This window comes from Drosophila melanogaster, chromosome 3R, assembly GCF_000001215.4.
Source record: "Drosophila melanogaster chromosome 3R".
Lineage (NCBI taxonomy): Eukaryota > Metazoa > Arthropoda > Insecta > Diptera > Drosophilidae > Drosophila > Drosophila melanogaster.
Genome location: NT_033777.3, coordinates 9,953,098 through 9,978,759, shown reverse-complemented (window position 1 = coordinate 9,978,759; position 25,662 = coordinate 9,953,098). Strand labels below are relative to the sequence as shown.

General features: G+C 45.2%; 2 protein-coding genes across 7 annotated transcripts in view; both read right to left on the bottom strand.

The window, feature by feature from the left end:
- The window catches only part of Glut4EF (Glucose transporter 4 enhancer factor), a 120,684-nt gene that overhangs the window by 16,605 nt on the left and 78,417 nt on the right, over positions 1–25,662 (bottom strand). Inside the window, exon 5 of one of the 6 annotated variants that reach the window (NM_001144558.2) lies at positions 22,251–24,987. The exons of the other annotated variants lie outside the window; for them this stretch is intronic. Within the exon in view, the coding sequence (NP_001138030.1) occupies positions 24,958–24,987 (30 nt within the window). The 3' untranslated portion in view covers positions 22,251–24,957. Of the gene's footprint in view, positions 1–22,250; positions 24,988–25,662 lie in introns of those variants that run through there. 6 annotated transcript variants of the gene reach the window in all.
- Positions 1–25,662, bottom strand: part of CG46467 (uncharacterized protein) — a 114,196-nt gene that overhangs the window by 10,117 nt on the left and 78,417 nt on the right. The window lies entirely within an intron of this gene.

Below are 25,662 nucleotides of genomic sequence, written 5' to 3'. Positions count from 1 at the left end.
TATTTCAACGCCCCGAAAAGCAGGCCACGAAAATTATGCTTCTGCTTGGGGGCTTGTGAGGAATGCCTCTTCTTCCTGTTTTGCACGCCATTAAAGTTCGCCTGAGTTCGTCATGGCAATTTCTGTAATTTGCATTCCACATACAGTATTTCATATACATATATTATAAATGCGCTGCCGCAAATCGAATTCGTAGCGCTTTGCATGTAAGCGGTTGATTTTAAAGTCTTATCGCCGTGTCTTCAGGCAGCCAGCAAATTGGGTCACATCGGATAAGGGTGAAGCTTTCAACAAACTTTTCGTTGACTTTATCAACCGAATCAGCACAGCACACAGTACATTCCCCATTATCCCATTCTCCCATCTAACCAACCCACCCACCGCCGCCCACACACAGTAAATTTAATCGGAAAATGCTATTTTTGTAACGAGTTGCGAAGCAAATTGGTTTTATTTAGGGCCTGCATAGTTCTGTTTTGTAATTCGCATTCGATTTTAACCTTTGTAAGGGAGATTTTGGAAAACTTGATTACCCACTGGGTGATGGCCCTGCCAATTTGCTGGGCTCCTTAATTTGATTGCGTTTAAATAAAAAGCACGCACACACTCGCATTCGCATTTGAATTTTGCGTTCACAGACAGTGACAGAGTGGAGTGTCATAAATATATGAGAACTCAAACACACATGCATAACTGATGTGACAAACACACGCGAAATTGTCATTGCCGTGGGGCAATCGGCGGTGGGGCGATGGGGCGATGGGGCGATGGGGCAGTTGGGGAAAAGCCGGGGAAAACGGCAGGAAAAAAGGCTGACAACGATGGAGATGAAGGCTGAAATTGAGGTTGAGTGTTCACTCATTCAGCAAATATGACAATGGCGTTGATTTTGATATTTTGAGCGGGCGGACAGAAGCACAATAACCGACTCGTTCTCGACGTGGCCCAAACTGCTAGATATCGCGGCTAAAGGGTTCTGCACTTCGCACAAGTGCACTGAAAAAAAAAACAAAGACTTTCAGGTCTTTTAGGACCTGCTATCTCAACTTCTACGCTTTCACTGCAATTGCTTGTGTGTATCTTCAAATATATCTTTAATCTTTTCTATCTTATATCTTTAAATAAAAATCTTTAACTGTAATTATTTCTAAATTAGATAATATCATATTTTCTCTCTGTGCAGATGCTGACACGTTTCGTGTATTAAATTTATGCGAAAAGTTCGTGAACACTGACGGCGACTTTGTGTTCAGTTGAGGGCGCTCATATTGCCAAAACTTGAATGTGTAACTCAGGCTGGCTTAAAGTATATGCTTGCCAAATTAGATCGAATGAATTGACCTGCATTCGAGTGCACTAAAGCTAAAACGGAAGTGGCGGAGCGGACCGCCTGAAAGTATGCAACGCATGTATCCTTGAGGCCACACATTTGTAGTCAATTTACAGTGCTCCTAACAAATGATTTAGTTACTGAACGCCGTCGAAGCAGGAAGTGGAAATGAGTTAAGTGGTGTCTTTTTTAGAGGCCAACTTGGCCCGCATCTCGCATCCAACTAGTGATGTATGTGTATGTGTGTGTGTGTGTGTCTGCCAGCGAGGACAATATCCGGCCACGCTCAATTTACCACAATATAGCGCAGGACACCCTCGGGGCATTAAAGTCCTTATCAGTGGAAACGCTCGAGCTACCAGACTGGATGACTGGAGTCCTCGGGCCAACTTAATGGCCACCACAGGTGATTGCGTTCAGCCCAAAACCTGAAAGGCCCCCATCCTTGCCACTTTCACCACCCGTTATCAGTGTTCATTGTCACATCTCTGCCGCTCTCACAACGGCCCACAGAATCCAATTATGACATAAATATTTTCGTAAATTGTAAAATGTAAATTTTCGTCCACATCCAGGCGAAAAAGGGATTTTCACTTGTCCCAAAAGATAAGCGGCCAGGACAACGAAATTATTATTTGACACACGTAAATTGTACAAGGGCTGCTAATAAAATGTGTGCCTGGCTGCATTTGCCGTTGACTTTTATTGCTGCGGTAATTGCCAAATGGAGCTTGAATGGGCTGAGTTGGCCCAGCCCCAATCTACGTTCGTATCTGGCAAGGTCCTAATCAACACGGACTTTAACAAGATGTGTGGTTGCCATGTGGATAGATGGGATAGTGGACGTCAGTCTTGAAAAGTAATTGGCTTATGGGCAAAATGTCAGACTTTGTGACAGCCAAAGCGTTCGACTGTACCTTTATCAAGCATTCCTAAATACGAGTTTAAGCATATAGAGAATGGAATCCTCATGTCTTACAATATCCACCGAGATCTATCATAGTAGTTGTCATCTGCGATGTATGCATTTAAAGAAATTTACACTTGTTTACTAAGAATAATTTAATGTTTAGCTTTTTTTTTTTTAGATATATAAGCCCCTAATTTCCCCTCTGTCGGAATAAATCAAGACAAACGGGAGCCTCATCTATTTTCATTTGGCCAAGTGGAGGCTGCGTTTGTCTCCGGCTCAAACTGTACTGTGCGATGGCTGACCCAGAAACTCTGGGCCGGAATGCAGGCCCAGTAAGCCAGGGGTCTCAGTAACTGGGTCACAGAGCATATGTACATAGGTACATAGTGGGGGAGTTGGGCTGGGGCGGGATTCACTTGCGCCTGGGTGACCTTGCGAAATTGCAATCGCCGGGCTGCCGAAACAAAAACGCAAACAGCAACAACAGTGGCAACAAGGACTGCAAGGAGCATACATATGGCAGTAACTGTACTTGGCGAAATTTATGTATGCTGCAAGGCGGTGGAAAATAGATGGGAGATTGTCCCTGCCATTTGCCATTCGAGTTGGGGATGCAGAACTAAACCAGGTCAAGCGTATTCGGCTCTATGTATGCCACTCGTAATTTGAGTATATGGGGCAAACGGTTAGAATAGCCGGCGGATTGATATCTCTTTGTGCCCCGAGCAATGTGCCAGTGTTTCTGGAATTTATGCTGCACTTCTTCGATGTGAAGAAAGATGTAAATTGGTAAATATCTCAATTTGAACCGAGCGTGGAGTGGAGCTGCCTCTCCAATAGCGGGCTCATATTTCAGGCCCTTCGACCATTTGAGGACCATTTGTGTCTCTCGAGGCACATTTCAATTTGGACCCCGAAGGCAATCGCCTCGTAAACTGCCCCTCACAACAACAGCAACAGCAACAGAACGAACTTGATGCCTTTCGTGGCTGGAGGGGCACGTGCCGGAAAAATGTCCATCTAATAATTTTCCAGCAGAAGGAGGCAACTGACAGCAAAAAAAAAAAATAAAACTGCGCAAAACGGCACAAGAACACTTGAAAAGACCAAAAAAAAAAAAACGTATATGCGACGAGTATAATCAACTTGCCGGGAAACCAAAAGCACTTTTTTTCAGCCTGGCTTTTCGGGTTTTCTGATGGCTGATGTTGATGGTGAGTCTATCATTTCCCCAAGGGCAGCTGATATCGGCTGGCAAGGGGGGAGTCACATTACTTTTCAGGTATTATGCGCCACTCAAAGTTGTCGCTGTCGCTTAAACTGAAAAAAGAGCGCTCCAAATGTGGCCCAAGGTATATAGGAGAAGGGCGAAGGGAATGAGATCCTGAGCCTTGTGTGTGTGTTTAAAATGCCGTTTTAATATGCCCAAAAAGGGGAGGGGGGGGGGTTGGAAAGTTGGTAAGCTGCTTATGGCCAGCAAATTAGACATGGCGGCAATCGGCTTTCGAGTGTCGCCGAAAGCGGAGGCAGATTCATATATAGTACTATGGTAGAGTGTGCAACATGTTGGAGTCCTAATCCCCGCAGAGGTAAGGCAACCCAACTTATGCATTCGGCCCAAAAATGGGTTAATACGGACTTAGGCAAATGCTGAAAGCTAAAAAGCTGCCAAGCTGCTGATCCTTGCTAACAAAACTATCGCAAAAGTCCTTCGAATCGAATTGATTTGTATGTGGACTTGGCATACTTTTGGCCAGCTCCAGATGTTCGCCCGGCCCCATAACTCGATGCTTTTGCAACCAAATCGAAGGAAAAACTTTGCACACGGATGATTATTTATATGTGTATATCTATGTAGGTATCCCAACCAATCCCAACTCTGTGCTCGCCAACGGCAACTGCTGTTCCAAAGTTTTGATTCAGAGTGGAAGTTGTGCAAGACTCGCAAATCCAATTGCCAATTGCAGGTTGCATAAACAGCGACAACAGCCGCAACAAAGTAGAAACCAAAAACTAACTCAACTTCAGACCCAGGCTTCAACTCAGCCGAAAGAGATAGATAGACGAGCGCAGACAGAGACAGAAACACCCGCAGGCAGGGTGAATTTCAATTTCACTTCCATTGCACTTGCAAATTGAACACGCACGCAGGCCAAGAAAATAAAGCGAACAACACAACAGTCAACAAAGCTCGAAAATATAAAAAATGTAAGCAAATTTGAAAGCAATTTCTATTTTCACCCCCACCAAAAAAAAAACAGGGGGAAAAACATAGAAAAACGCTGCATTAAACATAATTTTGTTTCCATTCTATTTTCTTTGCATATTTTATTCGGCATGTGGAGGCAACCCTTTTCAATTTGAGGCATGCAAGGATTTGAGTGCGGGATTTAAATATTCAATTTGCTGCAAGGGCAGATGCTCCCCACTTTGGCATCCAATTTGCTGGGGAAAAGCCACGGATAACCGACGGAACTTTTCGCTCTTAACTCGCCACTTTTCGACTGACTGGCCTGGCCTGGCCTGAACCGCTAAAAAGTTGGCCAAGTCGAGTGTCAACGCGTCTAATTGCGAATGATAACGGCAGCAGCAGCTTTAAGTTGAAGTTTCCCACTCAACTTTTCCTTTTGTTTTCGCCCCCCAGAATCCGGGTTGGCTTTTTAATTTCTTGCCTGACCCAATTCGGAAGACTTTTCATTATGCAGCAAGGACTCCGGCGAAAGTGTCGCCCCCGTATTCTTCGTGTCCTGCCTCCGGGGTTTTCCACTCCGTCTGCGGCTGCTTCGTGCTTCCTGTTTAGATAAAATGCCAAATGCCGGAAGATTTTTAATTAGAATTCTCCTTTCTTCTACTCGCACCTCTTGAATCGCAACCCCTTATCCACGCTATTGACTCGAACAATAACCCCAAACTAAAGGATGGAGTGAGGCTGAGGATGAGGCTTCCCGATCCCGAAAAGAAAGAGGAAAAAGAAAAGATTGTTTAACCAATTTGGCAGCTTAAATCATTTTAATAATTCTGCATAGCTTAGCAGGGCTTTAATTGTGACCTGAGCTTAGCGTTTTTCCTCTTCCTGGCTCCTGATTAATTTTGCTTTATCATCCGAGTCCCCTTCCCTGTGACTTTGGTAATATAATACACGCTTCTTAATTAATTCAATTTACTTGCGGTTGGCTCACTGCTTTATTTTGGCTCTGCTCTGCGGCTTTCCAATGTTGAGCAATCGTTATTTGATATGCCAACGGGCGGTTCGTGACCCGGAGGAGTCCACCGGAGATGTCATAATTCGGCCCAAAAGCCGGTCGGGGTTGCCAACTGCGAATCAGGTTCCTCTTATATAGTATCCCTCTACAGGGGTTGCAAATCCCAAGTGCGGTCCAAATTCGATACGACGTCTATCGGTCAAATGCAATTTATTGAGCTCGCCATCGAACAGCGAAATTTAATTGAAATTCAACGCGGATAGATAGAATATCCGTCGAGTGGACGGACGTGGCGAAACATTTGCATTGACATGTTGACAACTGCTGGACATGGAAACCAGCCGGAATGCAAATGGCCAGGCCAAATAAACGGCCAGCAGCTGCTGGCCCATTCGAAACAATTGACAGGGAAAGTGAATAAAACTTCAAAGGGGATGGATGGTGGTTAGGCGGCTGGGCAGGGGTATACCGACCTGGTCGCCGGCACCTGGCAATTTTCATAAATTTTCCTTGCCCCAAAGGCAGTGCCGAAATTTCCGCATTTTTTCGAGCAGTCCAGTCAGTCCAGTCGGCCTGATGTAATGGCCAGGGCAAACAGTTCGCATGAATAACTTTCGTAATGACCAGGGACAGGCCGAATGGCCGACTGCTCGAATGGCAACCTGTACTCCAGCTGCAGGTCCGTCTGGGTGGAAATCAAAAAGTCTGGTCCTCCAGCCGGATAGCCGGGCAACGCGGCGTATGCGCGATGTGCACAAAAGGCGCTTAAATTGCCTTTTTGGCTTCAACTCAATGGGTCGATTTTTTGTTCGTTAACCGTTCAATGGTTTGTTACGGCCAAACTTTGTAAAACCTCTCTCGCTGTATAAATTTTTTGTACTTTTCAGCTCGTCTGAAAGTTTTGGTCTCTGTTATTGTTGCTTTCGAGCATTAAATGTTTGGCTGTTTGAAAGCGGTTTAACAGTATTCAAAAAAACTATGCGGGCTAATAGACATCATGGCACTCAAAAAATAAGAGAGAAGAGAAGAGCTCCAAAATTAATTAAAATACTACGTACCAAAACTGTGTGCCCTGTGCAAAAAAATTTTAATAAATACTTTTTTATGGGAAAACCCCAGTTGGAAACCCTATGACTGTGACAAGTTCCAGGTATTCAAGCTGGTGATTCCCACTCCCTGCTGTTTTGGGCTTCGTGGTATACACCGCCGTCGCATTTCGCTGGCATTGAACGTTGGCCAGGGAAAAACATCAAAAACTGGCACAAGCCACCCTGCACCACCCAACGCGCTATCATTCGCATGTGGCAAGGACAGAAGCGGCAGAGAGATAGCCTCGTGTGCCCATTTCCAAGTTTACCATGTCGGGGTCAAATTGTTAGCCGACTTTCGTGAGCAAACAAATTGAGACTACCAATGCGGATCGTTCGAATATGCAGTGCATTTTCTTTTTTTTTCCCCCGATTCTGACGCTGATTCCGATTCCTATCGCACCGCCGCATTTTCCTTCGCCATTTTCATGTTGGCCGGACCGTTTGATTAACGATAAGTGCGAGGCATTGACATGATTTCACGAAACCAAACCAGCCGACTGGCAGGCCTAATTGCCCGTGTTAACTGCGGCTAATTACTGGCCTTTTGTGCAGGAGTTGCCTTGGCGATTGCATGGGAAGTCGCTTGAAGTTCTGGGAAATCGGACTGGTTTTAATTGGGAGAGAGCGCCTAAAACAAAATTCGAATGCATGACTAAGATGCCGGCACCGGGCTATAAATTTAGTTAATTGAATGACTGGCTGAGATGGCGGGCCAAAAAACAATTACAAGTGCAGTGCGCGTCAGCCATTTGTCATGCATGCGCCGCCATTAATCAAAAGTTGAATAACCCCTCCACTTTCCACCACTTCAATCGCCATCCGGATCTCGATCCACCTTGGAGCGCCGAAAAGTAAAGGCTTGCGATTAAATCAGCCCGCTACTTTGGGCCATCGTAATTGTTATTAAAGATGCTCGTGGCCCGACTGAAAATGAACTGAAATTACTCATCATTAGCCGCGTGAGGTGAGTGGGCGGTTGAAAAGCGTTGCATACGCGCGGGCGTTGCCCAATGATGGATTGCCTTTGGCCCCGGCCAGGATAATTGACCTCTAAATATACTTGGAGGCGTCCATGCGGGGTCAGCAACGCAAAGTAGGCTAAATATATGGCACAGCAAGGTGTCGCCGAAAAAAGGACGAAACACAGGACGAGAACTGTGCGTTGGCGTGCGCCATTCGCCTCGACTGCGGGACTGCGGGTCCAACAACCTCGATTCGCGAGTGCCATTGACACTGAGATGCCAAGGAGGCTGGGCCCCCGAAGCGAAAGAGACCCAGTATCCCAGTAGCTGCCATGCTGGGCCAGTCGGCTAAAGCAAAAGTAACGAGAGACCAGGCCAAAGTCATTGAACGAGTCCTGCTCACGCACTCTTCGGAAAGCAAACAAAAATCTGGCCAAGTGCTCGGCTGGAAAGTTGTTTGGTCACGAAATACCTTATGAAATCAAGCTGCTATTCCATTGAATTAAAAAAAACGTTAATATTGGCATTGTAGTTCCTAAATCTCAAGATTTTTAAACTCATTGTAACATATTACATTTCATCTAATTATGTTAAGGTATTTGCATGTCGTATCACATTTCGGAGTCTGCCACCCATATTTATCTTTAGTTTTTGCTTTCTCTCGCAAGTTTTTGCCTTCGCTCTCGATGGCGAGCTGTGCGTTATCCCTAGCCCCATTCCATACCCCCCATTCCGCACCAGCTTTATGGCCCAAAGGCAGACGAAGATGGCAAGGTGCGTGGCCGTCTAGGATTCGGGAGAACGGAAGAGGTTGGGAGGACCTGCGTGCTGGTGGCTCGTTTTAAGGATCCCATCGGCTGAGTTGCCTGTGGCAACTTTTATTGTGTCATTGCCACGCATCGGGGGCAAAAAGTTAAATCTTAAATCATAAAACGCCCCGCAGGCAGGATGGGCAAACATTAAGGCAGGAAAAGAAGGAGGCGCGCTGAAAAAGGATTTGGATGTTTATTGTTTTGTTTTTGGGGAAATTTAAGTTGGGGCTTAAAATTTGCAGGGCGCTCTCTGTTTTATAAACATAGACGTAATACACATCAAACATTTCATGGCTGCGGCTAAGTAATTCCCTTATCTGACTGCCACTAATTGCTGCCACCGATAAAAGTGAAAGTGGCAGGGTCGTGTCCTTGCCACGCTCGTAAATTCGCCCACCCACATTTGCCAACCCCCCAACGGGCGGCGAGTTGAATAAACTCGATGAGTTTTCAACAGAATCACGCATTATTTGTGTCTGAGTATCTCGCTGTGTTTGTGTGCGCCGAGTTTTTTGAGTGTGCGCCTGTATTTTTGGGTTTTGTCAAACATCGTCTAGACATCGAAGGTCATTTGCAGCTAACGGTTTGGCTTCCAGTGTAAGAAAACATCGGAGTAGAACAGGCACGTATCAGCAATGACCTCTATAAGGAAATTCCTTCGGTTCCGATTTCATTCCATTCTATGCCATTTGCCTTGCAAATTACCATTTTTGTGTCATTTGATTTGATTTGTTTCTGTCCCATTTCGTTTGTTTCGCTTCACTTTTTTGCGCCTTGCTCTTTTTTGTTGTTGTTATACTATACTATAACGTACCATACTATATTTTACCATATACTATAGGTTTTATTGGGCTGTTGCTTTTTGCATTTGCAGCCGTGTTTGCCGGTCAGTCAAATCAAGTGAACTCTGGGCAACGTCTGCTACAAAAACGTGACTAACAAGCGGCTCGTAAATAATCTTTAACCGCTTGCCGCCGATTGTCCCTCTCTTTTGCGCGCTGTCACCCCGTCTCGCTCGCACTTTCAACCTGGCATGTGCAAAATTTCGCATTTTAATTGCAGTTTTTGCCTAAGCGAGTCAATGAAACCTTTCCAACAGATTAAACCCACCTAAAGGGGATTTTCAAGGGGGCATATGTGGACTTTAGAGGGAGATGACACAGTGCCGAGCGAAAGAGACAGCACGAGGGTAGAAGAAAGAGACAGCCGCCGCGATCGACACACGTTTCAATCTCCACTCGTAGCGAATCGCTTTGTTTTATTTTCCCGCTGCTTGTGTTGTTTTAAATTAAATTTCTTTGAGCGCCAAGTGCATTGACTCGCCGCTTTGTGATTTGAATGTTTATAATTTAATTAAACTAAATTTAATTTGCATGCTAACGCAGTTAATTGTAGTGTAAACTGCACATGCTCGGAGCAATGAACTCGTGCGATTTGCTGTTTTTTTTTTCGTCTGGCAGAAGTTCATTATTTTCGCCTTGCTTCTCGATGAGCTTATCAAAGTTCGTCTGGCGAGCGAGATGCGACTGACTGACTACTTCTAAGTCCAAGTAGCGATTTTCACACTCGACTGGCGAAAAGTGCCAAACGACCTTGATGACAATGAACTCGCCCCACCCCATTTCCAATTCGATTCGACAACAAGGTATAAGTATAAACATTCTGTCATACGATTGTGAGCGTTTTTCAATGCATATAGAACCATATACTTTATGGCTTGCCACTGATAAGACAGCCCTCAAACATTTTGCATCGTAAATCGAAGAGCAATTGTAACTATTCCGATTGTACTCTGACTGTTTCTTTTTGCCCGGCTGCCAAGAAGTCTGCCAAAGGTCTTCTGCTCCTGAAAATCCATATAAAGTACACCCCCTCTATATAATCGGGCTTTGCGATAAGTTTCTTTGCTTGATTGGCTACGCTTTTGTCAATTTTCTCGATGTATTTGTACGGGACTTCGATTGGTGGATTTTCTAGCTTACTTTCCATTCTGGCAGTGCAATAAGTCAGTTTTTCCCGGACTGAAGGTCAAAATCAGATAAGAGCGCAGTTAACTTGACTCGCTTCGTTCTTATCATTATTTCGGCAGTTCAACGTCTGATTAGAGAACTTGAATTGCTGAACAGATATAGAATGCGATATAGGTAGAACATGTCCGATTGCAGGTGCTGCGAATATATTATTAAATTAATCGCTGGGGGAGAAAGCAAAGAAGAAGGGTGTTGCCTTTCTTCGTTTTTGGTAGCACCCATATAACAATACCTTGTATCATGCCATTAATATTGTAACGAAACCAAAAAGACGAGAAAATGGAGGGAAATTCAGGCGCTTGCCGCCTGAAAAAACTGAAAACTAAATAAAAAATGAAAAATCCTCGTCGTGGCAAGCATGTCAGTTAATAACAGCGTACAATTTGTGGCAGATGACAACAGAAGCAGCTGAAGGCGGGCGGTTAGGTGGAAATGATTGCTGCAACGGGGAATTCGAGTACGAGTACGAATACGACTACGACCACGAATATAAATGCATGGAGGCGACTCGGCACCCTGGCACCTGGCTCCCATTACATGCGCACTGCATTATTACAAAAGGCTCCAACGAAAAACAAAAAAAAAAAAAAAAAAAAAACACAACAGAAATTGCAAATAAATGGTAATATTAAAAGCGGCAATTTTCCGCGGCAACAGCAACAGTAATAGTAACAGTAACAATTGCCTCGGGGCACCTAAGCCCACCACCAATAACAACAAAAACAGCAAAAAAAAAAAACAGCAAGGGGCGAGTGGAAAAGTTGCCTTCGTTTTGCGTGCCATATGCGAGTTGGAAAGGATTTCCGGTTTTGTGCCGTGGCCTTTTGTAAATTGTTTTGTTATGAAAATGCAGCGAGCGTCGATCTCAGCTAATGGCCGGCTCAATATATTATTTAATATGCAGCGGTAATGGTCATGTTTTATTTAAGCCAACCTCCTCCACAGGTTTCAAAAAAGCTTGAAGTGAATAGGTGGCATGTGGGGGAAGGGGGGTAGATAGCAGGACCCTACAAGTTGTCCTGGCAACCTTTTTCAGCTTTTGCCAATGCCAATGCAAATGCAATAAGTCAAGGCGTTTGCGATTGAAGCAGACGGATAGCCGGCTTAGGTAAACAATGGCATATCAAGCAGACTTTTCATTGGCAACTCGCTGTATGCTTTGCGATTCATACATTCGAGATCAAAATGCGAAGACCTTATTGAACTCGATTCATATCGAAGGAATTTTAATAATCTGGCCAAGGCAAATGAAAACAGGACGACCAGAAGCCAAAAAAAAAAGAAGAAAGAAAATAGAACTAAAAGCGAAAAGCAAGAAGGGAATCCATTCAACTCGAACATATGGGGATTGTGGATGGCCAAAGGGATGGGTGGTATCTGGATAAGGATTCGGAAAAAGGGAACGGCGACGGGGATGGGTATGGGTGCCTAGGCAAACAGGATACCGAGTGGAGTGGCAAATGGGCGGCGTGCATGTCGAGTATTTGTACACAGGTTTGCCCCAAACTCAACTCAGCTCAACTCGACTCAGTTCGGTTCAGTTCGGTTCGGTTTGGTTTCTGTCTGCCTTTAACCTCAAGTGCAGCATGGATCTACTGCCACTTTGCCCCAGCCCATACCAACCTTCCGAACTCTCCGAACCATCCCATCCTGGCCATCATCATCATCCTACCCATTTCTGGCCTGCTCCTGCTTCTGGACGTTTTAGCCATGGCTTTGTTTTCGGGTTTGCCTTTGCTTGCCGCCTTTTTGCAACGTTTACGTTTTGTGCTCTTGCCCCAGCGAAGTTAATGCCGGTCGCTGTTGTTGTTGTTGTTGTTCTACATATATGTGTATATAGCATATAGTACTATATGCTAGAGTGGTGGTGGATGGTAGGCTGCCCGATGTTGCTGTTGCTTATCCTGTATGTCATTGAACCCAGTTAAGAATCGGCAGGGAACTCTCCACATGTACCTGGGATTGCATGTCAACCTAGGCAAAAATAAAACGGGGGAAGTAAGCAGCGAGCTCACTGAGAAAATAAAAACCCTTTAAAAAACCGCTAATAATCAAGAATAATAGTCTTGATTCAATAATCTATTGAAATCATTCAGGTAATAATCATCACATAAGAATGTGGAAATGTACTAAAGATATAAGTGTTGATTAAGTTCCTTATGTATTTTCTTTTTGATACTTGATATTTCTCTCAGTGCTGTCACCGAAGGGCTGGGTGCAGAAGTTGCCTTGCCCCCACCCGCCGCACTTGACTTTTTGCGAGGTGCAAGCGGGTGGTGCAACCGGTGGTGCAGGGCAGGACATGCCTTTGACAAGTTTTTCGCTTAATTTCCACAGCCAGGACAACAACAGCAAGGACATGGAAAGCAGGGAAAACAGGAGCAGGAACAGCGGCAAAAGCAGTAGCATAAGCAGAAGCTTAAGCATAAATGCCAAAGTGGGGAAAAGTAACACACAGCAGGAGAAATGTAAACAAAGTGCAGTTCCTAGTTGTTGCACATTCACCTCGATATTGTTTGCACCCGGCGTCATAGCAACACTTTTTTTCTTTCTCTCATGCAGAAGAAGTTTATTGGAATAACTTTGAGCCGTCTGCTAGGAAAAAGGGTTAACTCTGAAGACCTTTTCGATCACAAGTACTAAGCTAGCGCTTTTGGGGCTTTATTTTGATACTTCTCTTGGCCCAAATTGCCGGCTAATAAGAATGGCAATGCATCTGCCAGATAAACGGAGCTGGGCCGGCAACATTGTGGCCATAACCGGCGGCTAATTCGTGCTTTAATGCACACATCACGATGGAATTTGGCAAACCTCTTTCTCTGTGCAGAAGAGGCTTCATAATTTAATGGCTGTTGAAGTTGGTGGAGAATAAAAGCAGCATCTATTCAGCACTTGCCCCCGGCAAAGACATACATACAACAGAGTATCTATGAGGTTGCAACTGCAACTGCAGCCCATTCCCATTTGCCGACATGTAAAATGATGCGTAAACAATATTCTGACGCATCATTAAAAACGCCTGAACGATGGAAAGGGGAGAGGAGGAAAGCGGAGGGAATTATGAGGCCGGAGCCATGGAGCTGGTGATGCTGAATCTGAATCAGCAGAAGCTCCATGTCCAGTCGGGAAATCGGGGTATCGGCGAATCGGGCAGCCAGAATCGCGTTGTGTGTGTAATGATCATGTTTTTTTGCACACGGCAAACGCGATGATGATGACGCATGTGGTCAAGGAACTGCCCTGCCTCAACAACAATAACAAATTCTATTTGGCCCGGGCGAAAACGACGGCCCCAGAAGATCGGGAATGGTATATGTGCATCCACACATGTATGTATGCATGTATAGAAACATATATCTAAAGAGGGAGATACGAGGAGGAGCCAAGTGGAGAACGGGATCGTCATGTCCACCTTCACGCGCTGCAATCGAGTTCAATTGCCTCGGCGAGTACGCAAGCGTTCTGCCCTTTCTCCATCTGTGTCCCCATCTCACCCTGCCCCATTCGCTTGCCCCATTCCCAATCCCAATCCCATGCCGCATGCCCCATTCGGCTGCCCCATCTCTCTCTGTGGGGAATACACGAACATGGCTGAATGTATCGCTTAATCGCTCGTTCGTTCCTTCGGCTGTGGGCTGTTGTTGTCTGAATCTGCCTCTGCCCCAGCCCCAGCCTCAACCTCATCCTCATCCACATCCCCAGCGGTTGTTGTTGATGATGTCGGAGTTGCAGTCGGAGCTGGAGGAATGGAGCTGGTGGTGCGGCGTGCTCACTGCTTATTTATGCTGATCTCTGTAATGAGATATAATGCCGGCCGGCCGGTCAAAAAAGACAGCAACAATAGTGGCAGCGGTGGAGAAACAACAACCTAGCCAAGATTAAGCCCGAGCTGGGGCAGCAGGAAAATGGCCAGCCAGCTAGCCAGTAACTCCGAAAAGGCACTGCCACCTGACCAAAGGACAGCGAACTCTAGGCGACTAGGAAGGGAAAGGGTTCACTTTGCTAAACAAAGAACGAGGGATCCTATAAGAGATTATATCCTGTTAAATGAGTTTGCCATGTAGACAGAGAGAGAATTCCTTGAATATTGGTGGTTAATATTTATATTATAGGTATAGCATTGCATTTATATGACATATAGCTTCAGATCCATTGTGATTTTCGGACAAACAAACATCATTATCATTGAAAACATGACACAGTCGCAGTCGCACCATCGTCATCATTGCCATTATCATTATCGAGCTGCATTCGTGATTGTTGTCGCATCGGCCGGGGGAAAAGAAGCTACAGCAAGAAGCTATAGAAACAGAAACCGAGTTGATAAGTCGTGCAGCCTATGGGGTTCTGGACTCGAAAGATATCGCCTGGCCAAGCCACTCACGTATGCCAGCCACAGCAGCAACTTCTACCCATATTCTGTTGGAACTGACCTGGACAAGAATCGCTAAAGAAGATGACGATGGTGACGACGACGACGACGAGGGAGTGACGAAGCGGATCCGATCCTCAAGACGCTGACAGAATCAGCAAACAACAAATATTATGCATACAGCTGATTCAGATTGGAACGAATCTCGAATGAGATGGTTTTGGGGATGGCATGAAGTGGGTGGAATGGCGGGGAAGCTGCTCCTCCTCCTGTTCCTCCTCATCCTCCTCCTCCATCACCAAACCGAAGTGAACTCCATGCGTGGATATTAATGACCGGCCTCGACCCCAAACAACAACAGCAAATAAGCAACGAACGTGCCCAAGTAATAAAGAAATCGCTGCAATATGGTGCGGGGGCGGTTGGATGACTGGATGGTTGGATGCCGGCTGCTTCTTGGAAAAAAAGAGGAAAAAAGCAGCTAAAAAAAAAAAAAAAAATGGAAAGAAAACGCAGCGCGAGGAAGCAATTGGCAAGCGCGTCGAAGAGGCGCATAAATTACGGCAACACAGCCATCTTCACATTCGCATCGAAGTTGAAACAGTGGCGGTTTCCGGGGGTGGCGATCAAAAAAAGTAAAGTGCATTAAAATTAATCGAAAAAATATTATAATTAATTTACTATTAAATAAATCCAGTGCCTGTAGTCGTAGCTAAATGCATTAACTCTTATTCATTCGTTTCATTATAGATTAAAAAATCGCCTCATATAAATCTTACTTAATTCCTCCCATTTTGTTTCATTTAAGTTGGCAGATCCCCCTTGATAGCGTTTTTAAGCCCGCCCATGAACGAATCACCAGTTCAAAGTGGGTGGAAGCTTCTTGGGCAGGAAATGCTGCGGCTTCTTCTCCAGCTTTTGCTGCCCCGTTGACATTGCCGTGGGCTCGATGTGTTTTCGTTCTTTTCCCCCGGCGAGAAAAGAAACACACACATCAGCTGATGCAGAAATTTTGCTTAATTTTTTAATTGCCCCAGCGGTGTTTTGTTCTTTATTTACTTGCTTTTGTTTTTGTCTGGCATCGTCAAGTTGGCAATTAAAAATGCGTAACGCGGTTTCTCCCAAGCCGCCTTTGTTTCTCCCGTTTTTGTTGTTATTTTGCGACCTAAGCTAATGAGTTGATTGCCAGTGCAATTTTCGCAAAAAAAAAGGAAAGAAAACAGTAAGCTATAAATGAATAAAGTACCTGGTTGAGCAGTTTTTACGCTCCTTGTTTCCTGTCTCATTTAGAATTGTGATTTTCACAAAAACAAAAAAAAAACAAAAAAATTAACAGACACACGACAAGGGGCACACCCAGAAAGTCAGAATTATGGGGGAGGTGGCAATCATATAATTTACGACTTACTGTTAACCAGATTTTCAAGTGTCATGGGGAAACTCACCTGAAATGGGACAAAAGAAAATGGAATCAATTAGATGAGGGGAAAAAAACATACATAGAGGGGACATTCGGCCAGGTTCGAAAACCCTTCAGGCCAGCGAAACTCTCGCATATGTGGCCGTGCATATATGCATATATGTATAACTTTTGTTTATCTTATGAAAGTTTCTTTTCATAGTTTTGGCCATGTTTGCCAGCCAACAGGCAGCAGGAGAAACAAAAGCAAAAACAGTTCGAGATGCATCTAAATTAAAGCAACAACAACCACAATGACAAGAGCCTTAGCCAAAAGGCAGCAACTGAAATAAGCAGCTATGGACAATAGTTGTTGCTCGGATTGAAGGGACGGAGAATTGTCCAGACCAAAACCAGATGATAATAATGACGATGGGATGGAGTAAGAGGAGTAGCGAGGAGCACGGATGGGTAGCCCATTGGTGGAACCTAGGCCAACATTGTTTTTGTTCTCGCTATCCCCAATCCGCGATGTTGCTGCTTTTCAGGTCGTTGCTGCTGCCGCTGTTGTTTTTCGGTTTTATATCTGCGCCTCAGAATCATGTCGCGGAGCCAGTGAGCAACATGTTTGTGCAACTTGCAACTTGCGAGTGCTGCGGCACTCGGCACGGCGGCAACAACAGCCGCTACACGGCAAACAAAGAAGGCTTACTCTGCAATTTGAAGTTCCGAGGATATCTCTGGATATCCTTATATCAGTGCATCATCCCCAACATCCCATTAAAATGAGTTATATAAGTTATATTGTAAGGGTTGTGAAATCCTCGACTTGAGTCGCATTAAACAAATATATTTTTGTGTAGACAGCTGCTGTGGCCCGTGTGCCACATTCACTGTCCTGTTGCTGCTGCTGCTGTTGCCGCAGCCACTTGCCGTCGAAGTTGCTCATCAACTTTAGCTTACCACCACATGCGAGTGCGGCAAAGTCGCCGCTTGTTGCATTTAGTCATCGGCATAGTATACTATACTAAAGCGCTATAGTATCCCCCGGATACTGCCCCTCCTTCTGTCCGTTTGTCCGCCAGTCCGCCAGTCCGCTGGTCCGTCTGTCCGCTTGTCCATCCGATCGGGCTGCTCATTCGCTACGTTCCACTTCAACACCCGTCGACCCGGCACATTGCCTTTCCCACAGTGGCCCACAGTTGGTGGAGACCGTGGAGTGCAACAGAGTTCGTTCCACTCGGTGGTGGTGATGGTGGTGGTGCCCCTCTTTCCCTGGGCTTTGTTTTGATTTCGTGCAGTTTGTTTTGCTTTTCATATTTCTCCGGGATTTTGTATTTTGCTCATCGTTCGCGATGCACTCGGGACCCCGATAATTGCAGTCAGGCGAGAAACGAGAAATGAGAAAAAACTGGAACTGGATTGCGCTCGTGACGTCACCGACGAGGGCATTCACTTTTGCGGCAACTGCAGCAGCAGCGGCAGCAGCAGCAACAGCGACAGCAACATGTTGCCGACAACAATCTGTGGCTGCCACATTTGTCTTTCACCGCCGCCTCCATTGTCCGCTTTATGAGCCACGAAATTCAAATTTACACATCGATTGCGAAGCTCGGGAGCTGCACTCATTGTCACGATAAATCAATTGGCCTCTTTGCCCCTTGCAGCTTGCAACAGCAGCAGCATCAGCGCGCCAACATCCAGTTTGTTGCTGCGGCCGTACAGTAGCAACATGCAGCTGACACTTACGTATGTTAATGCTGACAAAAGAGTCAAGACAAGAGCAGCACAATGGCCCCATCAATTCGTGGGGGAAAGTGCAGCAGATTGGCCATATCGTTTCGATATGCAACTGCAACTGCAACTGCAACTGCAGCGGCAACGTTTCTATTACATTTCTTGGAACCAGAAACTTGTTAGGCCGCTTGACCCCTTTTAGTTGCCCTCCTACCAGTTGCGGATTTATATGCGGGTCGCATGCAAAGCGCCATGTCAACAAAACAGCCTCGCAATACACAAAAAAACACACATGCCACGCCCCCTTGGCCCCAACCACCACCCCCTGGCGTGACGCGTCAGTAATGCAATTATTTTGATTTTTGTTAAACATATTTCGCAGTACTCCTGCCACTAAAAAGCCCACTCCAACATGGGAGTAGCATGGCTAGAGCAAATAAAAAGCTCTCAAGCTGACATTTTCATTGGATGGAGCGAACTCCTGGCCATTTGCCGTTTGTGGGGATCATTAGGCGCACCCCGGGGCCATTAATTTGAGCCAGGCCGAAAAGTGTTTGCCAATATACGAAAACACGAAGCTGAAAGGCCAGAAAAGTGAGGCAAAACTAGAGAGAGAGAGAGAGAAAGAGAGGGAGAGAGAGGGGGAGGGAGACAGACAGAGAGGTAAACGCAGCATTTAAGATAAATCCGCGTCGATAGCTGAAGACCCCAAGAAGTTGGCTAAAAAAAGAACTAAAGGAGTAAATGGTGAAGGAACTGAAAGGGCCTAGACCGGAGCAGCAAAATGGCCATCAAGTTCAATGTAACGAAAAACAAGTCGAGAACCAGAACGAGAACTTGGCCAAGTCATGGCAATGCCTTCTGCTTTTTATACCCTTTTCAATGGGTATAAAACTCTCCGACTTTGCAGTGGAAATAATGTTTTCCGAAGGGTATTTTTTAGATTCCCTTTGAGTAGTTGGTTTTAGGTGTTTTCCCTCTGCTGATTATCGTTTGAGGTTCAATGCTCCATTTAGTCGGTGGACAGTTGCTGGGACGCACTGCATCGCCGGGCGGTAAATCAGAAAAATCAACACATAAAAACTAAACAATCGCCTCATTAATTACAATTAGAAGTGTTTATTGCACATGCGCGGCCATAAAACGGGGAGAAGATCGGCCGAAGGGGCTTGCGTCATCATCAATCTTTCGGCGGAGAGAGTTAGTTCGAGAGATCGCCAGTCCTCCGCACAGAAGACTGGTGTGGAAGACTGGCCTGGAAGGCTGCGTCTCGAGAGTGGTCACTACCCAGGGGGCAGCCTCGGGGGCAGGTTGTAGGATTCATCAATCAACAGCTGTCACAGCCGCCGGCAGCCGGCCGGTTCGCTGTGTCTCCGTTTCTGTCCCGGAATCTACGCTCCTCTGTCCGCCGTCTGCTGTCCAAACTGGGCTGTCACTCGGCGCGGCGCATGCGCAGCAGTGGCAGTACTGGCAGCAGCAGCCAGCTCACCAGTGAATCTGTGAAAGAGTCTTGGCATCGACTTGTCATGGCCAACGCAGCAGCTTCCTGTTGGCCGCCTGGCTTATGGCTATCATGGCTGAGGCTGAGACTGGCCCGCTTCTTAGTGGAAAATTGCGAGTCGAACGGCTGACGTCCGCTTTTTATGCAAATGCCTCACGGTAATTGTTGCACGAATATTGCATAATCATGACACATTACAAATGATCCGCCGATTCCAGCATGCCCGAGTCATCATCAATGTCACGCCTCATTAGGGACTGAAAGTGCACAATCCGAATCGGAATTGAAATCAGCATCAGAATCAGAAGCAGAAGCAGAAGCTCACTGCTGTCACAAGCGATTTGTGTGGTTTTGCACTTTAAGGATTGGATTAAAACCACCAAAGAAATTCAGCTTAAAGTCGCGACTTTCCAGATCATTTGGCTGTTTGGTCACGCCGCAGCAGTTTCTATTTTCAGGCCGCTTTGGTCCTTCTTCCACTGGCTCTCCTTTTGCCCATACTAGCCGGCCTTCCATTAACCGGGACATCGTTTATTTTTACCTTTGGCCAACACCTAGCAAAGCAACTGGCCATTGGCTTTTTAAATATTTAAGCACCTGTCGCTTTGACAAAACGCTTTTCCATGGCAACGCCCCTAAAAGGAGGCTGTTCTCCGGGAAAACGTGAATAAGAAAAATGGGGAGTTGACCAGGATTTAGCTCTGGCTTTTCGACACAGATAGATATATATGTATATATATATATATATATATATGACCTGCAGGGCAGCTGGACGTGCGGAGAAAACTGCTGTCTATATATGCGAGGTCTATATCAAATGGCATGGAAACGGGACGGGTGGAAAAATGTCAGCGAATCCTTTTCCACAGAAAGAGGAGGGAGGTGGAGTGTGGGGAGGGGGGGGTGTGTGTGTGTGAAGAAGACATCCTTTGTGCCGTGTCAGCAAACTAGATTCGCCGTACAGAACCATTTATTTGTGGCCCTGCCAGCTTTGACGCTTTATTTCCGCATCCGGTGCTGCGAGCGGCATTTTGTTTATCCGCCGAGTGAAAGACAGCGGGGCACTTTAATGTAATTGCGAATCTATGTGAAACGAAATATTCTGGTTCCTATTCCAATTGCTATTGCTATTGCTATAGTCATTGCTATTCCCCATCGAAAACTTGGTCAAGAGCTCGTTTCTTTCCCCCAGCGATAAGCGACTGCATTACTCAGAGTTGTGAAATTGCATTGTGAGTTGAGTAGGGGGAGTTCCGTGTTTCCTGCTCACTATTTATGTATGAATGTAGTTGTTTCACCCGATCCCAACCGGTTATAGGTATAAGTTATAATGATCCCTAGCCGCCGCTTGGCACATTTCACTCATCTAATTGGCCTCAAGACCACCCAGCCACCCACTTCATTCAGCCCCTCGAGAATGGGATTCATGTGCAAGTGTGTATGTGTATGTTAGACATGTCAAAGTAACATTTAACGGCTTTGATGTTTGTCAAATGGCATTTTAAACAAATGCAACTGGCGCAGGGCAATAAAAGCAGCAACAGCAGCAGCGGCAGCATAAATAAATAGCGAAATAGCGCTATAATTTACGCTTTTCAGGTGGAAATGGCACGCAATGTCCCCTCATTTCCACCGCCAACACCAACTTTGGGTATATTTAGTGTAATTACTTGGAGCGCTAGTTTGGGTGGGATTTATGGGTGCTGGGTTCCGAGTCATAAAGCAATAATTAGCTGGCTTACAGCTAAGCAAGATAGCTGATATACGAACAACTAAAAGAAACCTGCCGATTGGTAAGGCGAAAAATGGCTGGACTTTGCCTAATTATGGCATATGGTGTAAATAAACATATACGGTACAGTCATGGCTAATAGTTCGTTGTTATTGTTGTAGCTAGAGCTAGAGCTATTGCTATTGCTATTTCTATTGTTGACTGGAAATGTATGCGAGTGAATAGTAGTGAATGGCTGGAAAAGCAGTTCGACTCAGACAGCTTGACGCCAATGGCAAAAGCTGCAAAAAGCCCCCTTGTAATGATGATGAAGCTTTTTGCAATTGCATTGCCTCCGCTGCTCATACAATGGCAATTAGAGTGCAGTGGAAAAATCCCGTTGTCTGGGCAAAAGTTTAAACAAAAGGGGGCAAAACGCGAAATTGCTGCGCTTGAATTTCACTAATTATACTGAAACTGAATGCGGCGCGTGTAATGAAATCAAGGAAATGCAAATGACAATAGCTAAAAGACCGCAGATCAAGAGATTTGACGTTTTGCCGGTTGCCATATTGCTATTTGCTATTAACTGCTGAAAACCACAGCCCAAACAGCCCAAACATTTTGGCAAGCGGCTTGCGAGATTTGCAAGCGGTTGGTTAGCGGCTTAAAGGCCAATGGCAGGTGCCAACTCATTCGCCATCAATCTGCGGCGCAGTCAAACAGCGTTGTTTTTGCTGTTGTTGTTGACTTGTCAAAAACGTTGACGAGTCGCGCCAACACGCCATCTAGCGTGCGGTCGGAGCAACAACAATTTGTAATCCTATTAACCCCTTGACTGCAATTAATCAATATTTTGGACAAAGCCACTTGACCGACCGACCGGACCGAGCACGATTAAGAACCCATAATTGAAAATTCTGAAATTCATAGCTTCAGTGTGTACGGGTGGTTACATGCAATTTGCCAAAGTTAATTATTATAATACTTTAATAATAAATTTTAGGGTTTAATTGGCCTGGTCCCGGCTAATGACAAATCAATCAGCTTATAAAACCCTATATGCTCGCCAAGCCGATGCAAATTGCCAGTTAATCCCAGTGGCTGCTGTTCACATTTTATGCATTTATTTTTCAGCCAAATTAGTGGCTTTCATTATAATCCTTTTTTTTTTTTTTTTTTTTTTTTTGTTTTGCATTAATATAAATTGTGTTCGCGAGTTTTGTTTTGTGTGAATATTTTTATGATATTCACCGTGCGGTTGAATTTTTTTGTTGGCTGTTTTGCAGCCAAATCTTCAAGGCCATGCACATTGAGTGACTCGAGTTTTTGTGCCTCGATGTTTTGCGCTTGACGATTTTATATAATGTTTTATCCCCCTTTTTGTTCGTTCTCTCTTATTTGTTTGTCGGCTATTGCAACCTGTCGCAAATATTTCGACGCATTTGTTATGCTTAGGTTATTTCATTATGATGATTATGGTGGCTGATGGCTGCTCCGTATATTTATAAATGCTGCAGTCATTCATCATCATGCCGGACCAGCGGGCCAGCCGAGCAGCTGGGCACCTGAGCATGGGAACACCTGAACTTCTAGGTAGTTGCGCCCACATGCAGCTCGATTTCGAACAGGAAGTGGGCCTTGAACACCTCTGGCCAAAAGCCATGAGCAGTTAGCAGCAAGCCATTAGCCGTAAGCACAAAACACTTTTGGCCAAATCACATTGCAAGGCCAAAAAGCGCGCACACACACGTACTCACTCGAATTCGATACTTTTTTTTTTGTGGCCTGACCGATTGCACACGGCGTCAAGGTTGTTCGCTTATCTTTCGGAGAAAGCGGTTCTACGGGCCATAAAATACTTAATACCTTCAGCTATAGACCCATCATCAATTGCAACCTGTTCCGAAGATGACGTGATCTTTAGCGTATCCAAACACACTAAGTGGTAATTTATCATTCGATGCTGTGCTGGCTGGCCAAGCCAAAAAGTATCGAAACAGGAAACATAAACAGGTGAAAGGAGGGCCCAATTTTAATTGGATTTAAAATGCTACGAGTAGAACGTAGCAGTCAGTGAGACAAATACAGTTAGTAATACTGTGTCGTTGTTATTGTGGCGCAGGTAAATATTTGCCAAAAGCGAATGAACCCCTCGCATTTCGCATTCGCGTTTAGCATTTAGCATTTGGCACATCGGTTGAATGCACTGTGGCCTGGAAACAGTCGTCGAAATCTGAATCTGAATTATTTATGTCTGGTGGGGCAGTTAAAGGATCTGGGATCTGGAAACTTGCATCTTGGGCTCTGGGTTTTCAGTTTTTTGTTTTTTCGAAGAGGGATTCGCTGGCATGTTGGCGGTTGGCGGCTGGCGGCTGGCGGCTGGCCTGACACTTGTTATGCAAATGCCATTCAAAGGTAAACCGGCGAAGAGCGGATCTTGTGTGTGTTATTTGTGTTTTGAAATGTATCCAAAAGATACCCAGCGAAACGAATGTGCGAGCGAACGAGTGAACAAGCGGCTGTCGTCATTGGCAGTCGGATTGCTTGGTTGGCGTCACAACGCCGCTCTGACGACGTTTGCTATTGCTTTCCGGCATTGCAAGTCGCGCACGGGCAGCAAAAGCTATAGCTACCGATACAGATGCAGATACCGTCGCCGATACGTGCACACACGGGCGAAAAGTACAGATAAAGATACAGGCACTGATACACATGCAGATACAGATACAGATACTCTGACCAGGCAAGCGCATTTTATAAATAGTTGCTGCTGTTGTTGATTTTGAAAACAGCAACAACAAGTTGTTTGTTGGCTTCTGCGATATTTTTCTTTTGTCATTGCAAAATACGAAAATACAAATAAATACAAATTTTTAATACGTACTATACTCGTACAGAAGCGAAAAGAGAAAGAGATAGCCGCTGAGCGATCGTTTTCACGACGCCGCCGACGGCATTGACCGCTAGAATGCAATCAACCTAGTCCAAGGCCAAGTGGCCAGCGGTTTTTATTTTATTATTATGATTATTATTAGGCCCCGGAGGTGGGTGAGTGTGCGCGTGAGTATGTGTGCGCTATTCGCAAGATTCGCGAAGCTGAAAAATTCAGCTCGTTAAATGAGGTTCTTCCTCATGACTAATTGTTTCGGGCATTGATTAACAAGCGTTCGTTCCAGGAACTGCATTGGAATTTTCGGTTGCTAAGTGGATTTTCCAGCTGCCTTTTCCTCCATTAGATAGCAGCGGTTTTATGCCAGCTAAGCAAACCGTTTTTATTGCATTGTTTGCACAAAAATTGTTGCCCAAACATTTGTGATTTATGCTCTTCGCTTAATTGAAAAGCATTTTCGCACCGGAATCGTATAAAACCCGCGGATATGGCCCTGATTTATGCAACTGTATATCTTTCGTTTTGCAAATTGCAAAAAAAAAAAAACCGCCAAAAGCGTAATTCATGAATCAGTTGTGAAAGGAGAGAAGGGGGAGGGGTGTACGCGATGGGGAGCGGTTAAACCAAGAAATAAACTCGGATTTGGCGGACTCTGTCTGTCTAGACGCAGCCAAGTGTCATTATGCTAATGAAAACAATCGAGGCTGAAGGATCAAGCATACTTTTGGGAGCATGAACCCCGGCCTGTTGGATTCATTTGGATGGTGGGGCAACTTTCCAATCCGGTCGAATGAATAGATTGAGACGGCATTTATTTTGCAAAAACCACAACGCTGACATGTCAAGGTTTTGCTGCGCTCGCACTGCCCACACGGATATGTTTAATAATAGAGTTGATAAATGCAGATAAGTGGTTTCTTATACACGTATATAGTATATAGATGTTGGTGGTGGCATATGTACTGTATATGCGTTCTACTCACAATTAAGTCGATTAAAGACATTAGCCTGTCCAAAGCGAGAAATTACTCACCTGCAATTAGAAGAGTGAAAAGGAGATGTAAGTTGGTAATGCCGCAATTTGAATAAGAAATCTATTTGCATTTTGCATTGGAAATGCGGCTTTCAATAATTATGATAATAACTGGTTTGCAACGCTCGGCGCGGCCTTTGTGTGTTGGCTAAAAATCAATATATAAATCAAATATTGCTCATACGCCGCGGCAGCCAGTCGCCATTTTAATACAAACAATCACCATAATGATGATGGCACACGCAACGCACAGGTTTTGCGTTCTACCATCTTTTTCATATTTCTTGGCCTTATTTACCGCGTTACTTTGGCCTGCAACTTTTCCAATTACCCCACAGGCAGTCGAAAAATATAAATTGTTGCTGGCGTGAAAATGTCACGCAAGCTAACCTTGAAACCTTATCGATTTGCTAGCAAACTCAATTTGCAATTCGCTGTTGCTGTTGCCATTGCCTTTGCTGCTACTGCGTTTAATTGGCCGGACTTAATTACATGCGAAAGTCTGGAGTTCGAGATGAGGATGGGGATGTTGATGGAGATGGGGTTGGGAATTCGGAGAGCGTGGGCCGGGCTATAATTAAAAGCGTTCCCGATTTAAAATTCGCCCTGGGTTTCGAAATGGGGCTGGGAAAGTGGGAGATGTGCATAAAGGGAGCGAGAGCCTGCGCAGTGTTT